Raw genomic sequence first — 17,269 nt, 5'->3', positions numbered from 1 at the left:
GTAAAAGTGAAAGTCACCCAGTAAAATCCTACTAGAGTAAAAGTATTTGGTTTTAAATACACTTAAGTATCAAAAGTAAATGTATAAATAATTTCAAATTCCTTATATTAAGCAAACCAGACAGCACCGTGTTCTTGTTTTTTTAATTTACAGATAACCAGGGGCACTCTCCAACCCTCCATTTACAGATAGACAGGGGCACTCTCCAACACCCCATTTACAGATAGACAGGGGTACTCTCCAACACTCCATTTACAGATAGACAGGGGTACTCTCCAACACTCCATTTACAGATAGCCAGGGGCACTCTCCAACACTCCATTTACAGATAGACAGGGGCACTCTCCAACACTCCATTTACAGATAGACAGGGGCACTCTCCAACACTCCATTTACAGATAGCCAGGGGCACTCTCCAACACCCCATTTACAGATAGACAGGGGCACTCTCCAACACTCCATTTACAGATAGCCAGGGGCACTCTCCAACACTCCATTTACAGATAGCCAGGGGCACTCTCCAACACCCCATTTACAGATAGACAGGGGCACTCTCCAACACTCAATTTACAGATAGACAGGGGCACTCTCCAACACTCCATTTACAGATAGCCAGGGGCACTCTCCAACACTCCATTTACAGATAGCCAGGGGCACTCTCCAACACTCCATTTACAGATAGACAGGGGCACTCTCCAACACTCCATTTACAGATAGCCAGGGGCACTCTCCAACACTCCATTTACAGATAGCCAGGGGCACTCTCCAACACCCCATTTACAGATAGACAGGGGCACTCTCCAACACTCAATTTACAGATAGACAGGGGCACTCTCCAACACCCCATTTACAGATAGACAGGGGCACTCTCCAACACTCAATTTACAGATAGACAGGGGCACTCTCCAACACTCCATTTACAGATAGACAGGGGCACTCTCCAACACTCCATTTACAGATAGCCAGGGGCACTCTCCAACACTCCATTTACAGATAGCCAGGGGCACTCTCCAACACCCCATTTACAGATAGCCAGGGGCACTCTCCAACACTCCATTTACAGATAGCCAGATAGAGCCTACAACATGCCTAAATTCTACCTACAACAGGCCTAAATTCTACCTACAACAGGCCTAAATTCGACCTACACCAGGCCTAAATTCTACCTACACCAGGCCTAAATTCTACCTACAACAGGCCTAAATTCTACCTACAACAGGCCTAAATTCGACCTACAACAGGCCTAAATTCGACCTACAACAGGCCTAAATTCGACCTACAACATAGGCAAGGCAAGGCCTTGGTGTTACCTCATATCCCAGTGATAATGCCTTGCATTTCCTCGCCTGGGATGAAAACACTTACATTGGCTCAACTTACCCCAAGGCTATATTAGCCCACACAGCTACAAGGATGCACTGTCATGCTAGGTTTACAACTTCATATTGAAGCTTATAGACCCTAACTGATGTATGGAACATTCATAAAATGATCTACTTTGGTTTAGATACAAGCATCACGAAACCTCTAACACAAATTAATGTGACTTGGTGAAAAGAAATATGTTTTTGGGACCTAACTTGCTAACCACTTTTCCATGTGTTTCTTTCCTTCACAGACTCCATGAAATGATGACCTCTTCCTAAATATTTGGTGAAATTATACATTTTGTGTATGATTCAATTGAAAAAAGGGTGTCTCAACTAACCCCACTATTTTTACCTTTCATTTAACTAGGCAAGTCTTATTTTCAATGACTGCGTAGGAACAGTGGGTTAACTGCCTTGTTCAAGGGCAGAACGACAGATTTGTACCTTGTCAGCTCAGGGATTCGATCTTGCAACCTTTCGGTTACTAGTCCAATGCTCTAACCACTAGGCTACCTGCCACCTGTTTAATATCTCCCTGCTTTGACTGCTCATGTCACGTGGTTTGTAGGTTTTAAGTGTGAGCTCTTCAGTCTTGCCTTCTCATAAAGTGGAAGGTACAATAACTACAGTATTTTTAGCCCATGTAGGCTGTACATAATTCTGACTCTCAGCTGCTGTCTGATTGACAGGCTTCATTTTTTTTTTTTTTGTATTGTTTTGAAAATCATTGTATTTTTAATTTGTGTGACTGTCCTTGTCTATCAATGTTTTGTTACTTGTCATGTTTTTTTGTGGACCCCAGGAATAGTAGCTTCTGCAAAAGCTATTGGGGACCCAAATAAACAAGTGAGGGCTAGCTTCATGCTAGCTGCAGGAACCATGAAGCTAGTTGCTCTAATGACTCTATGGTTGTAGAACGCCTCTGTTGATATAAGCTAGATGGCCACAGCTATATAACCATCTAACAAGATGACAAATAAACCATTGAATTCACTCTCCATGACCGTATAATAGATCCATTATTAGCTAGCTGGCTAACGTTAGCTAAATGGTATACATGATTCGCTAGCTAGCTGTTGTGCTAACTAGGTAAAGTAAAAACACTGCATTGACTCTTGGTAGTCAGCTACAGGCAGATGTATGGAGGTAGAATAATGGCTGAATTATACAAGCCTGTAAAAGATGAGTTGCAACGGTATACTGAGTTTTATAGTTGCAAACATGTAACTTATTTTGTGAATAAATGCAACTTGTCAGCGCATTACGTGATGTGTGAATAAATATAACAACACTTGCAAACAGTGTAAGTTGATATGTGAATAAATTCAATAAGATTTGCAAACCATGCAACTACTTTTTGAGAATGAAATCAAACTCATTTACTAAACTTGCGACTGGTGAATCTTCTTCTGTGAATCAGAGCTACACTTGTCAGATGTCAAATCTGTGCGCTCAGAGTTTTGGCAGCATTTTTGCGAGTTACCAAAAAATGTAAAAGCAGGCAGCACAGAAAAAGAGTTCAGGTGGACTTTTCTTCCGATTTGGAAGCTTTCTAAATGTGCTAAATATGGATCAAATGTGACCAAAATTAATAGAATATTATCTAATATTAATTAATATTATGATATATATTATCATAATATCATATTAAATGATATTCACAGAATTTGAAAGCTACAACAAGGTGTTGGTGAGGAAGCGGAAGGGAATAATTAAACAAGTGTTTCCACATAGCATAACCGCTAACAATACTGATGCTTTTCTATTGGCATTACAGTATGGCAGGTTATCTAGCTAGCATTAGAGCCTTTTGTCTTGCCTGTATCTAGTGGTTCTTACGTTGTGTATCAGAGCGATATGTCGAGCTATGTACTTTGTATTTGGTTGAGACTAACAGTAGAAAAAAAAATGTGTTTGTTCTGTGTACATTTGGTGTGTAGTTAGTTGGCTTGGCCTAGTTAGCAAGCTGAGATCTCTGCTCACGTATGGCTAACGTTAGCTAGCTTGCTAATAATGTTTTGAGGAGAACAGGCTTTCTCCCTGTAGAATCAAGACAAGCGGGAAACGGGGAAGAAGATCAGATTCAGCTGCTTCATCTGGCTGCTGCTGCAGTGCCCAGGCGAGATAAGCTAGCTAGATGTTGAAGAAATGCAATAATATTCATTTTAATTGGCTTGCTATACGAGCTGCTTTTCCTGAAAATGTCTATCTGCTAGTTGTTGTGTGTTCTAGTGTCCCGTTAAATGTTACAGCCACAACGTCATGATCATATAGTCTGCAGACCAGCGAGAAGGACAAAATCAACTAGCTAGCTATAATATATCAGATAAACATGTTTAGGAAAATAATGTATAGAGCTAGCTATCTGTAGTAATTGTATTATTAGAAATCACCACATCCACTGTATTTGTGTTACATTCCATATTATGTTTCACTGTGTGAAGTTGTAATCAGCATAAAGAATAATTTATTATTTTTGAATTGTCAAGTGGACTGAATTTTCATTAAAATAATGTTGTATTTTTTATTTATTTAACCTTTATTTAACTAGGCAAGTTAGTTAAAGAACAAATTCGTATTTACAATGACGGCCTACCCCGGGCAAACCCGGACGACGCTGGGACAATTGTGCGCCACCCTATGGGACTCCCAATCACGGCCGGTTGTGATACAGCCTGTAATCGAACCAGGGTATCTGTAGTGACGCCTCAAACACTGAGACGCAGTGCCTTAGACCGCTGCGTCACTGGGGAGCCACTGGCTCTCTTTCAGATCAGCTCAGCACACCTCTGCCTCTGCTAGCCACACAGTCACTGCCTCAGAGTGGTTGGGTAAGCTCCTTTCTGGATGGCCCTTTCCAGGGTTCACATTGGACGGGGCCACAGTGTCTCCCAACCCCCCTGTCTCAGACCCCAGTAATTATAATGAATCAAATTATATAACATATCAACCCCCCCTGTCCTGATTAACGTGAGACAATAGTCATGTATTTGTAACAAGAGCAGTGAGTGTTGTGTTGGGGTTATAAAACCTTATTTTCCAAATGTAAACGTTTAGCTGATCCGGAGCGGACTACATTTTGAATTTAAATGATTCACTAGGATGACTAACATCCACCGTTATCCATGACTACCATCCACATGCAATCCACCACCCCTTTTCTAATGAACACGCCTCGTTAATCTATTGGTCAGGGAACAAAGTGTTCTATGTATTCCTTAGTAATAATCCCTTTGATTAGTAACAGCTTCAACACATCATGGCAACATGCTTGACTGATTAGTAACAGCTTCAACACATCATGGCAACATGCTTGACTGATTAGTAACAGCTTCAACACATCATGGCAACATGCTTGATTGAAAACATCTTGGCTCAGAGACACAAAGACAGCTGTCTTTCACGCTTCTTCTACTCCCAGGGGCAGACAGCTGTTGAGTTACAGCTATGTTTTCATACCTTCTTCTCACAGCCCTGCTACTACTACTGTTGCTCTGTGGAATCGCTGAGTAGCTTACAGCCCAGCTACTACTACTGTTGCTCTGTGGAATCGCTGAGGAGCAAGCCAGTGGAGTAGATCTTGGAGCTGGGCCCAGAGCTTCCCTGGTCCTGCAGGGAGATTGTTTCCAATTCTGCAGCTCAGTACGGAAGATGGGCTGCGGACAGATGACCTGTCAATACTGGGGGCAGAGGCAGCGCTGGGGGCCGGTGAACAGGCAGTATTGGGGTGGAGTGTCTTCACTGACATTTTCAACCTGAATCAGTCTGTAATAGCTACATGCCAAGGTAATCTGTCTAAATGACTACCGATCCATAGCACTCACATCTGTAGCCATAAAGTGCTTTGAAAGGCTGGTCATGGCTCACATCAACACCATCATCCCAGAAACCCTAGACCCACTCCAATTTGCATACCGCCCCAACAGATCCACAGATGATGCACTCTCTACTGCACTCCACACTGCACTTTCCTAACTGGACAAAAGTAACACCTATGTGAGAATGCTATTCATTGACTACAGCTCAGCGTTCAACACCATAGTGCCCTCAAAGCACATCACTAAGCTAAGGATCCTGGGACGAAACACTTCCCTCTGCAACTGGATCCTGGACTTCCTGACTGGCCGCCCCCAGGTGGTAAGGGTAGGTAGCAACACATCTGCCACGCTGATCCTCAACACTGGAGCTCCACAGGGGTGCGTGCTCAGTCCCCTCCTGTACTCCCTGTTCACCCACGACTGCATGGCCAGGCACGACTCCAACGCCATCATTAAGTTTGCAGATGACACGGTGGTAGGCCTGATCACCGACAACGACGAGACAGCCTATAGGGAGGAGGTCAGAGACCTGTCCGGGTGGTGCCAGAATAACAACCTATCCCTCAACGTAACTAAGATTAAGGAGATGATTGTGGACTACAGGAAAAGGAGGGCTGAGCATGCCCCCATTCTCATCGATGGGGCTGTAGTGGAGCAGGTTGAGAGCTTCAAGTTCCTTGGTGTCCATATCAACAACAAACTAGAATGGTCCAAACACACCAAGACAGTCGTGAAGATGGCACGACAAAGCCTATTCCCCCTCAGGAAACTAAAAAGATTTGGCATGGGTCCTGAGATCCTCAAAAGGTTCTACAGCTGCAACATCGGGAGCATCCAGACTGGTTGCATCACTGCCTGGTACGGCAACTGCTCGGCCTCCGACCGCAAGTCACTACAGAGGGTAGTGCGTACGGCCCAGTACATCACTGGGGAAACGCTAACTGCCATCCAGGACCTCTATACCAGGCGGTGTCAGAGGATGGCCCTAAAAATTGTCAAAGACCCCAGCCACAGACTGTTCTCTCTACGACCACGTGGCAAGCTGTCCCAGATTGCCAAGTCTAGGACCAAAAGGCTTCTCAACAGTTTTTACCCCCAAGCCATAAGACTCCTGAACAGGTAATCAAATGGCTACCCGGACTATTTGCATTGTGTGCCTCCCCCCCAAACCAACCAACCCCTCTTTACACTACTGCTACTCTCTGTTTATCATATATGCATAGTCACTTTAACTATACATTCATGTACATACTAACTCAATTGGGCCAACCAACCAGTGCATTGGCTAACCGGGCTATCTGCATTGTGTCCCACCACCCACCAACCCCTCTTTTACGCTACTGCTACTCTCTGTTCATCATATATGCATAGTCACTTTAACCATATCTACATGTACATACTACCTCAATCAGCCCGACTAACCGGTGTCTGTATGTAGCCTCGCTACTTTTATAGCCTCTCTGCTGTATATAGCCTGTCTTTTTACTGTTGTTTTATTTCTTTACTTACATATTGTTCACCTAACACCTTTTTTGCACTATAGGTTAGAGCCTGTAAGTGAGCATTTCACTGTAAGGTCTACTACACCTGTTGTATTCAGCATTTCACTGTGAGGTCTACTACACCTGTTGTATTCAGCATTTCACTGTAAGGTCTACTACACCTGTTGTATTCAGCATTTCCCTGTGAGGTCTACTACACCTGTTGTATTCAGCATTTCACTGTGAGGTCTACTACACCTGTTGTATTCAGCATTTCACTGTAAGGTCTACTACACCTGTTGTATTCAGCATTTCCCTGTGAGGTCTACTACACCTGTTGTATTCAGCATTTCACTGTGAGGTCTACTACACCTGTTGTATTCAGCATTTCATTGTGAGGTCTACTACATCTGTTGTATTCAGCATTTCACTGTGAGGTCTACTACACCTGTTGTATTCAGCATTTCACTGTAAGGTCTACCTACACCTGTTGTATTCAGCATTTCACTGTGAGGTCTACTACACCTGTTGTATTCAGCATTTCACTGTGAGGTCTACTACACCTGTTGTATTCAGCATTTCACTGTGAGGTCTACTACACCTGTTGTATTCAGCATTTCACTGTGAGGTCTACTACACCTGTTGTATTCAGCATTTCACTGTGAGGTCTACTACACCTGTTGTATTCAGCATTTCACTGAGGTCTACTACACCTGTTGTATTCAGCATTTCACGGTGAGGTCTACTACAACTGTTGTATTCAGCATTTCACTGTGAGGTCTACTACACCTGTTGTATTCAGCATTTCACTGTGAGGTCTACTACACCTGTTGTATTCAGCATTTCACTGTGAGGTCTACTACACCTGTTGTATTCAGCATTTCACTGTGAGGTCTACTACACCTGTTGTATTCAGCATTTCACTGTGAGGTCTACTACACCTGTTGTATTCAGCATTTCACTGTAAGGTCTACTACACCTGTTGTATTCAGCATTTCACTGTGAGGTCTACTATACCTGTTGTATTCAGCATTTCACTGTAAGGTCTACTACACCTGTTGTATTCAGTATTTCACTGTGAGGTCTACTACACCTGTTGTATTCAGCATTTCACTGTAAGGTCTACTACACCTGTTGTATTCAGCATTTCACTGTAAGGTCTACTACACCTGTTGTATTCAGCATTTCACTGTAAGGTCTACTACACCTGTTGTATTCAGCATTTCACTAAGGTCTACTACACCTGTTGTATTCAGCATTTCACTGTGAGGTCTACTACACCTGTTGTATTCAGCATTTCACTGTGAGGTCTACTACACCTGTTGTATTCAGTATTTCACTGTGAGGTCTACTACACCTGTTGTATTCAGTATTTCACGGTAAGGTCTACTACACGTGACAAATAAACGTATTCGATTTGAAAGGCCTTTCAACTGGCCAGTAATACGGTCGCGTCAGGATGTATCGCCTGAAAGAAACAGACTAATGCAGGGATTTCTAGTGACGGGCGAATTAATTATGATATGTTCAAGCGGAGGAAATTGTATCCACAGTTTCCCTGTTTGGTTTCCGTGTTTTAAAAGCGTTCGAAAATGAGGTGGATATCAAAATCCCCCCAAAATAAGAGGTTTCTGTTACATGTTTAATAGTGGATTGACTGCTTCTTTATGCTCAGCTTAACTTCCGGAAGTTTCCGTCCCCTTTCAAAATAAGCAAAATGTAATTAAGAAATATAAAATTCGGAAAAATCTGTGGGTGGGAGGAAATAAATATTAGCCCAAAAATAAAAAAAATATCAAAAGAAAACTTAATGGACAAAATGGATTCAATGAGATTTATTCAGCAACTCTCCTTAGTACAAACATGTTTATCAACCATTCACACACACCACTCACTTCCATGACAATCACTAACACACTTCCTGTTCACACAGAAGGGCTCTGGTCAAAAGTAGTGCACTATAAAGGGAATAGTGTGCTATTTGTGTAACGTGTGAATCCCAAATAGCACCCTATTGCCATAGGGCTCTGGTCAAAAGTAGTGCACTATAAAGGGAATAGTGTGCTATTTGTGAGACACTAGGCCCTCTGACAACTCGCTGACCTGCAGCAATTGAACATTTCACTTCAAAGAGAACGCAGGGGAAGGAAGTTTTCAAAATGTACTTTTTGGTCAAAGAGGGCGAGGATGTGTAACGGGTTAATTTTAGATTATCCCAAAATATTATTTGATTATCAATATCAAAAGCTGTACAATCTGTATACTTATAATACTAAAGACACTTCCACATTACGAGGGGTGTGTGATTATGGCCTAGGGAGAGGCTTTCGACAAAATCGCACCTTAAAAAAAAAAAAAGAAACGTCTAATAACAAAAATGCACACAGGAGGAACTCAAAATCCAAAAACACCAAGGCCATCTAAAAAATAACATTTTAAATTAAGTGCTTAATAAAAATAGAGTAAGTAGTATTATATAACACATACAGGACTCACATTTAATTCATTCATTCTGAGCAGCACATCTGTCCAGTGAGGAGACATCAGTTGAATGGTTTTAAACGTGGCAGTATTTTAGTTCTCGTCATGTCTGGCAGTCACATTAAGCAGTGGTCAGATCTTGGTTCTGCAGTCACATTAAGCACCGTGGTCAGATCGTGGTTCTGCAGTCACATTAAGCAGTGGTCAGATCTTGGTTCTGCAGTCACATTAAGCACCGTGGTCAGATCGTGGTTCTGCAGTCACATTAAGCAGTGGTCAGATCTTGGTTCTGCAGTCACATTAAGCAGTGGTCAGATCTTGGTTCTGCAGTCACATTAAGCACCGTGGTCAGGTCGTGGTTCTGCAGTCACATTAAGCACCGTGGTCAGATCTTGGTTCTGCAGTCACATTAAACACCGTGGTCAGATCTTGGTTCTGCAGTCACATTAAACACAGTGGTCAGATCTTGGTTCTGCAGTCACATTAAACACAGTGGTCAGATCTTGGTTCTGCAGTCACATTAAACACAGTGGTCAGATCTTGGTTCTGCAGTCACATTAAGCACCGTGGTCAGATCTTGGTTCTGCAGTCACATTAAACACAGTGGTCAGATCTTGGTTCTGCAGTCACATTAAACACAGTGGTCAGATCTTGGTTCTGCAGTCACATTAAACACAGTGGTCAGATCTTGGTTCTGCAGTCACATTAAACACAGTGGTCAGATCTTGGTTCTGCAGTCACATTAAACACAGTGGTCAGATCTTGGTTCTGCAGTCACATTAAACACAGTGGTCAGATCTTGGTTCTGCAGTCACATTAAACACAGTGGTCAGATCTTGGTTCTGCAGTCACATTAAACACAGTGGTCAGATCTTGGTTCTGCAGTCACATTAAACACAGTGGTCAGATCTTGGTTCTGCAGTCACATTAAACACAGTGGTCAGATCTTGGTTCTAGTCACATTAAACACAGTGGTCAGATCTTGGTTCTGCAGTCACATTAAACACAGTGGTCAGATCTTGGTTCTGCAGTCACATTAAACACAGTGGTCAGATCTTGGTTCTAGTCACATTAAACAGTGGTCAGATCTTGGTTCTAGTCACATTAAACACAGTGGTCAGATCTTGGTTCTGCAGTCACATTAAACACAGTGGTCAGATCTTGGTTCTGCAGTCACATTAAACACAGTGGTCAGATCTTGGTTCTAGTCACATTAAACAGTGGTCAGATCTTGGTTCTAGTCACATTAAACAGTGGTCAGATCTTGGTTCTAGTCACATTAAGCAGTGGTCAGATCTTGGTTCTAGTCACATTAAGCAGTGGTCAGATCTTGGTTCTAGTCACATTAAGCAGTGGTCAGATCATGGTTCTGCAGTCACAGAGGGGATGGCCAGACGCTGGGAATAAAATACAGGTGTAAAACTGGAACTTCCAAAGAAGTCCTCTGGAGACTGGAAGGCTGTAGTGGTCTATTAGGAGTGTTACAGCTCTCTCGGCTAGAGGCAGTAGGGTTACAGGGGGGGGGGGGGGGGGGCAGTAGGGTTACAGGGGGGGGGGGCAGTAGGGTTACAGGGGGGGGGGGCAGTAGGGTTACAGGGGGGGGGGGGCAGTAGGGTTACAGGGGGGGGGGGGGGGGCAGTAGGGTTACAGGGGGGGGGGGGGCAGTAGGGTTACAGGGGGGGGGGGGGAAGTAGGGTTACAGGGGGGGGCAGTAGGGTTACAGGGGGGGGGCAGTAGGGTTACAGGGGGGGGCAGTAGGGTTACAGGGGGGGGGGCAGTAGGGTTACAGGGGGGGGGGGGGGCAGTAGGGTTACAGGGGGGGGGGCAGCAGAGTTACAGGGGGGGGGCAGTAGGGTTACAGGGGGGGGGGGCAGTAGGGTTACAGGGGGGGGGGGGAAGTAGGGTTACAGGGGGGGGGCAGTAGGGTTACAGGGGGGGGGGCAGTAGGGTTACAGGGGGGGGGGCAGTAGGGTTACAGGGGGGGGGCAGTAGGGTTACAGGGGGGGGCAGTAGGGTTACGGGGGGGGGGGCAGTAGGGTTACGGGGGGGGGGGGCAGTAGGGTTACAGGGGGGGGGGGGGCAGTAGGGTTACAGGGGGGGGCAGTAGGGTTACAGGGGGGGGGGGCAGTAGGGTTACAGGGGGGGGCAGTAGGGTTACAGGGGGGGGGGGGCAGTAGGGTTACAGGGGGGGGCAGTAGGGTTACAGGGGGGGGGGGGGCAGTAGGGTTACAGGGGGGGGGCAGTAGGGTTACAGGGGGGGGGAAGTAGGGTTACAGGGGGGGGGGGCAGTAGGGTTACGGGGGGGGGGGGGGGCAGTAGGGTTACAGGGGGGGGGGGGGGCAGTAGGGTTACGGGGGGGGGGGCAGTAGGGTTACAGGGGGGGGGCAGTAGGGTTACGGGGGGGTGGGGGCAGTAGGGTTACAGGGGGGGGGGGGCAGTAGGGTTACAGGGGGGGGGGCAGTAGGGTTACAGGGGGGGGGGGCAGTAGGGTTACAGGGGGGGGGGGGCAGTAGGGTTACAGGGGGGGGGGGGCAGTAGGGTTACAGGGGGGGGGGGGGGGGCAGTAGGGTTACAGGGGGGAGGGGGGGGGGGGGCAGTAGGGTCACAGGGGGGCTACAGCTTCTTCAGTCTGCTGTACAGTTCTCTCTTGCTGCGCTCCCCAGCCCAGGTCCTGCTCTTCAGTCTGAACTTCCTCAGGTCCTCTTTAAAGTCCTGATGGTGCATGGGTCGGTACCCCTGGGGCTCACACTGCATCTACACACACACACAGAGAGAGAGACACAGAGAGAGACACACGTTACAACCACTCTCCAATAGATTAGATTCACACTAGTAAAAAGGAGTCTCCATTAATGCTTTTCGATTAAATAAAAGGTCTAGTAGCCAAACTGAATGGTTTGTTAAAGACATGACACAGAACCAAAAATATTAATGTCAATGAATTCACTTTTGATTATTAGTGATAAGGCCATCAAAATATTTAAGACGTATGATTGTGTTTTACCCGGAAGTGAGGGAAGAACTCCTTGTAGCCTCCCTTGAGAATGTAGATTTCTGGGTAGTGCAGGTTAGGGTACTCGTTCATCGTCCTGTCCCGCTCACGTACGAATCGACACATCCTGGGCCCTCGCTCTGAGGAGAACTCACAGTGGAAGACGAGGAGGACCCTGCGGTCAAGGGAGAGGGGGGCGATGGGGGTGCGTAGGAGGTACTCCTCTACCTGCTCCTCCTGGTGGAGGTTCAGAGCTCCTTTGATGTGGCCCCCCTCAAACTCGTACGGGTAGCGACAGTCAACCACCACGATCCTCTCGACTAGATGATCCAGCTGGCCGCTCAGAGCGGACACCATCTGAGGAACAGACAGACAGGTTAGTCCCAGGTTATAGATGATCCAGCTGGCCGCTCAGAGCGGACACCATCTGAGGAACAGACAGACAGGTTAGTCCCAGGTTATAGATGATCCAGCTGGCCGCTCAGAGCGGACACCATCTGAGGAACAGACAGACAGGTTAGTCCCAGGTTATAGATGATCCAGCTGGCCGCTCAGAGCGGACACCATCTGAGGAACAGACAGGTTAGTCCCAGTTAGAGCATGGTCATATGCACAAACATTCATATCACCAACAATTTAACCATTTTGTGCGATAACATACGATTGGGAGAAAAACATTTTTTTTTAAATGGACAGTTACATTAGGACTCTAGACACGGTTTCCAGTGTCATGTAGGAAACAAGATGGTAGAATAGGATTCAAGACGTAAGCAAATGTCATCGAACAGATTCAGGAAATGCATAATTGACATTCTGATGTGCATCCTGTCAAAATAGGATCCAGAATGAGAGATCTTGTCTCTTCATCTGTGCTTATAAACCTATAATCTTCACCACCTGAAGAAGGAGGAACAGATATTTAAACTATGATCTTGTTGCTAGATTGACCAATCAATTAGCCTACGTGGCCATCAAATGAACGAGGAATTATTTTTTCTTTAAAATGACCCGTGTCAAATCTCCAGTATAGGATGAATTGGAAAACGTCAATGATTTCACAGTGATAATTCTCAGTGTTCAGCGCAAACGCAAACCGCATAAAGAATTACAAATGTATCAATCGATAGTAAATAAGGTTATTCAAGCAATAATAATTATAATAAACACTAGAGCAGTAAACTATACAGCCAGAAAATGTAAGAAGCTGTTTAAACCAGGTCTGTGAGACGGGCCTACATAATACCAGGGTATATCTGGTGGTCTGTCTCCTCATGACTACATAATACCAGGGTATATCTGGTGGTCTGTCTCCTCACGACTACATAATACCAGAGTATATCTGGTGGTCTGCCTCCTCACGACTACATAATACCAGAGTATATCTGGTGGTCTGCCTCCTCACGACTACATAATACCAGAGTATATCTGGTGGTCTGCCTCCTCACGACTACATAATACCAGAGTATATCTGGTGGTCTGCCTCCTCACGACTACATAATACCAGAGTATATCTGGTGGTCTGTCTCAGCTACATAATACCAGGGTATATCTGGTGGTCTGCCTCCTCACAGCTACATAATACCAGGGTATATCTGGTGGTCTGTCTCCTCACGACTACATAATACCAGGGTATATCTGGTGGTCTGTCTCCTCACGACTACATAATACCAGGGTATATCTGGTGGTCTGTCTCCTCACGGCTACATAATACCAGGGTATATCTGGTGGTCTGCCTCCTCACGACTACATAATACCAGGGTATATCTGGTGGTCTGTCTCCTCACGACTACATAATACCAGGGTATATCTGGTGGTCTGTCTCCTCACGGCTACATAATACCAGGGTATATCTGGTGGTCTGCCTCCTCACGACTACATAATACCAGGGTATATCTGGTGGTCTGCCTCCTCACGACTACATAATACCAGGGTATATCTGGTGGTCTGTCTCCTCACGACTACATAATACCAGGGTATATCTGGTGGTCTGTCTCAGCTACATAATACCAGGGTATATCTGGTGGTCTGTCTCCTCACGACTACATAATACCAGGGTATATCTGGTGGTCTGTCTCCTCACGACTACATAATACCAGGGTATATCTGGTGGTCTGCCTCCTCAGCTACATAATACCAGGGTATATCTGGTGGTCTGCCTCCTCAGCTACATAATACCAGGGTATATCTGGTGGTCTGCCTCCTCAGCTACATAATACCAGGGTATATCTGGTGGTCTGCCTCCTCAGCTACATAATACCAGAGTATATCTGGTGGTCTGCCTCCTCAGCTACATAATACCAGGGTATATCTGGTGGTCTGCCTCCTCACGACTACATAATACCAGGGTATATCTGGTGGTCTGTCTCCTCACGACTACATAATACCAGGGTATATCTGGTGGTCTGTCTCCTCACGACTACATAATACCAGGGTATATCTGGTGGTCTGTCTCCTCATGACTACATAATACCAGGGTATATCTGGTGGTCTGTCTCCTCACGACTACATAATACCAGGGTATATCTGGTGGTCTGTCTCCTCATGACTACATAACACCAGGGTATATCTGGTGGTCTGCCTCCTCACGACTACATAATACCAGGGTATATCTGGTGGTCTGCCTCCTCATGGCTACATAATACCAGGGTATATCTGGTGGTCTGTCTCCTCACGGCTACATAATACCAGGGTATATCTGGTGGTCTGCCTCCTCAGCCACATAATACCAGGGTATATCTGGTGGTCTGTCTCCTCACGACTACATAATACCAGGGTATATCTGGTGGTCTGTCTCCTCACGACTACATAATACCAGGGTATATCTGGTGGTCTGTCTCCTCACGACTACATAATACCAGGGTATATCTGGTGGTCTGTCTCCTCACGACTACATAATACCAGGGTATATCTGGTGGTCTGTCTCCTCATGACTACATAACACCAGGGTATATCTGGTGGTCTGCCTCCTCACGACTACATAATACCAGGGTATATCTGGTGGTCTGCCTCCTCACGGCTACATAATACCAGGGTATATCTGGTGGTCTGCCTCCTCACGGCTACATAATACCAGGGTATATCTGGTGGTCTGTCTCCTCACGGCTACATAATACCAGGGTATATCTGGTGGTCTGCCTCCTCACGACTACATAATACCAGGGTATATCTGGTGGTCTGCCTCCTCACGGCTACATAATACCAGGGTATATCTGGTGGTCTGCCTCCTCACGACTACATAATACCAGGGTATATCTGGTGGTCTGTCTCCTCACGACTACATAATACCAGGGTATATCTGGTGGTCTGTCTCCTCACGACTACATAATACCAGGGTATATCTGGTGGTCTGCCTCCTCACGACTACATAATACCAGGGTATATCTGGTGGTCTGTCTCCTCACGACTACATAATACCAGGGTATATCTGGTGGTCTGTCTCCTCACGACTACATAATACCAGGGTATATCTGGTGGTCTGTCTCCTCACGGCTACATAATACCAGGGTATATCTGGTGGTCTGTCTCCTCACGACTACATAATACCAGGGTATATCTGGTGGTCTGTCTCCTCACGACTACATAATACCAGGGTATATCTGGTGGTCTGTCTCCTCACGACTACATAATACCAGGGTATATCTGGTGGTCTGTCTCCTCACGACTACATAATACCAGGGTATATCTGGTGGTCTGTCTCCTCAGCTACATAATACCAGGGTATATCTGGTGGTCTGTCTCCTCAGCCACATAATACCAGGGTATATCTGGTGGTCTGTCTCCTCACGACTACATAATACCAGGGTATATCTGGTGGTCTGTCTCCTCAGCTACATAATCCCAGGGTATATCTGGTGGTCTGTCTCCTCAGCCACATAATACCAGGGTATATCTGATGGTCTGCCTCCTCACGACTACATAATACCAGGGTATATCTGGTGGTCTGCCTCCTCACGGCTACATAATACCAGGGTATATCTGGTGGTCTGTCTCCTCACGGCTACATAATACCAGGGTATATCTGGTGGTCTGCCTCCTCACGGCTACATAATACCAGGGTATATCTGGTGGTCTGCCTCCTCACGGCTACATAATACCAGGGTATATCTGGTGGTCTGCCTCCTCACGGCTACATAATACCAGGGTATATCTGGTGGTCTGTCTCCTCACGACTACATAATACCAGGGTATATCTGGTGGTCTGTCTCCTCACGACTACATAATACCAGGGTATATCTGGTGGTCTGCCTCCTCACGACTACATAATACCAGGGTATATCTGGTGGTCTGTCTCCTCACGACTACATAATACCAGGGTATATCTGGTGGTCTGTCTCCTCACGACTACATAATACCAGGGTATATCTGGTGGTCTGTCTCCTCACGGCTACATAATACCAGGGTATATCTGGTGGTCTGTCTCCTCACGACTACATAATACCAGGGTATATCTGGTGGTCTGTCTCCTCACGACTACATAATACCAGGGTATATCTGGTGGTCTGTCTCCTCACGACTACATAATACCAGGGTATATCTGGTGGTCTGTCTCCTCACGACTACATAATACCAGGGTATATCTGGTGGTCTGTCTCCTCAGCTACATAATACCAGGGTATATCTGGTGGTCTGTCTCCTCAGCCACATAATACCAGGGTATATCTGGTGGTCTGTCTCCTCACGACTACATAATACCAGGGTATATCTGGTGGTCTGTCTCCTCAGCTACATAATCCCAGGGTATATCTGGTGGTCTGTCTCCTCACGACTACATAATACCAGGGTATATCTGGTGGTCTGTCTCCTCACGACTACATAATACCAGGGTATATCTGGTGGTCTGTCTCCTCAGCTACATAATACCAGGGTATATCTGGTGGTCTGTCTCCTCAGCCACATAATACCAGGGTATATCTGGTGGTCTGTCTCCTCAGCTACATAATACCAGGGTATATCTGGTGGTCTGTCTCCTCACGACTACATAATACCAGGGTATATCTGGTGGTCTGTCTCCTCTAGACTACATAATACCAGGGTATATCTGGTGGTCTGTCTCCTCACGACTACATAATACCAGGGTATATCTGGTGGTCTGTCTCCTCACGGCTACATAATACCAGGGTATATCTG

At 45.8% G+C, this 17,269-nt stretch overlaps 2 protein-coding genes across 2 annotated transcripts in view; both read right to left on the bottom strand.

Annotated features, from left to right (window-relative positions):
- Positions 1–11,714: 11,714 nt before the first annotated feature.
- On the bottom strand, positions 11,715–13,430 carry LOC139563648 (M-phase inducer phosphatase 1-like). Its single transcript, XM_071382491.1, has 2 exons — positions 12,155–13,430; positions 11,715–11,904 (listed from the first exon to the last, which is right to left on the bottom strand). Exons 1-2 carry the CDS (start codon positions 12,497–12,499, stop codon positions 11,764–11,766), a joined length of 486 nt encoding a protein of 161 aa, XP_071238592.1. The 5' UTR covers positions 12,500–13,430; the 3' UTR covers positions 11,715–11,763.
- LOC139563491 (M-phase inducer phosphatase 2-like) overlaps positions 12,671–17,269 on the bottom strand; it is a 49,314-nt gene continuing 44,715 nt past the window's right edge. The window contains exon 8 of the mRNA XM_071382201.1: positions 12,671–12,709. Coding sequence (XP_071238302.1) covers positions 12,671–12,709 — 39 coding nt within the window. The remainder of the gene's footprint in view (positions 12,710–17,269) is intronic.

This window comes from Salvelinus alpinus, chromosome 34 (genome assembly GCF_045679555.1).
Source record: "Salvelinus alpinus chromosome 34, SLU_Salpinus.1, whole genome shotgun sequence".
Classification (NCBI taxonomy): Eukaryota; Metazoa; Chordata; class Actinopteri; order Salmoniformes; family Salmonidae; genus Salvelinus; species Salvelinus alpinus.
The sequence above is the reverse complement of the archived record's forward strand: the minus strand, read 5'-3'. Positions and strand labels throughout refer to the sequence as shown.

Coding starts and splice junctions, on each gene's coding strand:
- LOC139563648 (XM_071382491.1), bottom strand. CDS start 12,499: ATGGTGTCCGCTCTGAGCGGCCAGCTGGATCATCTAGTCGAGAGGATC. Junction 11,905..12,154: donor AGTTCTTCCCTCACTTCCGG/GTAAAACACAAT, acceptor GTGTGTGTGTAG/ATGCAGTGTGAGCCCCAGGG.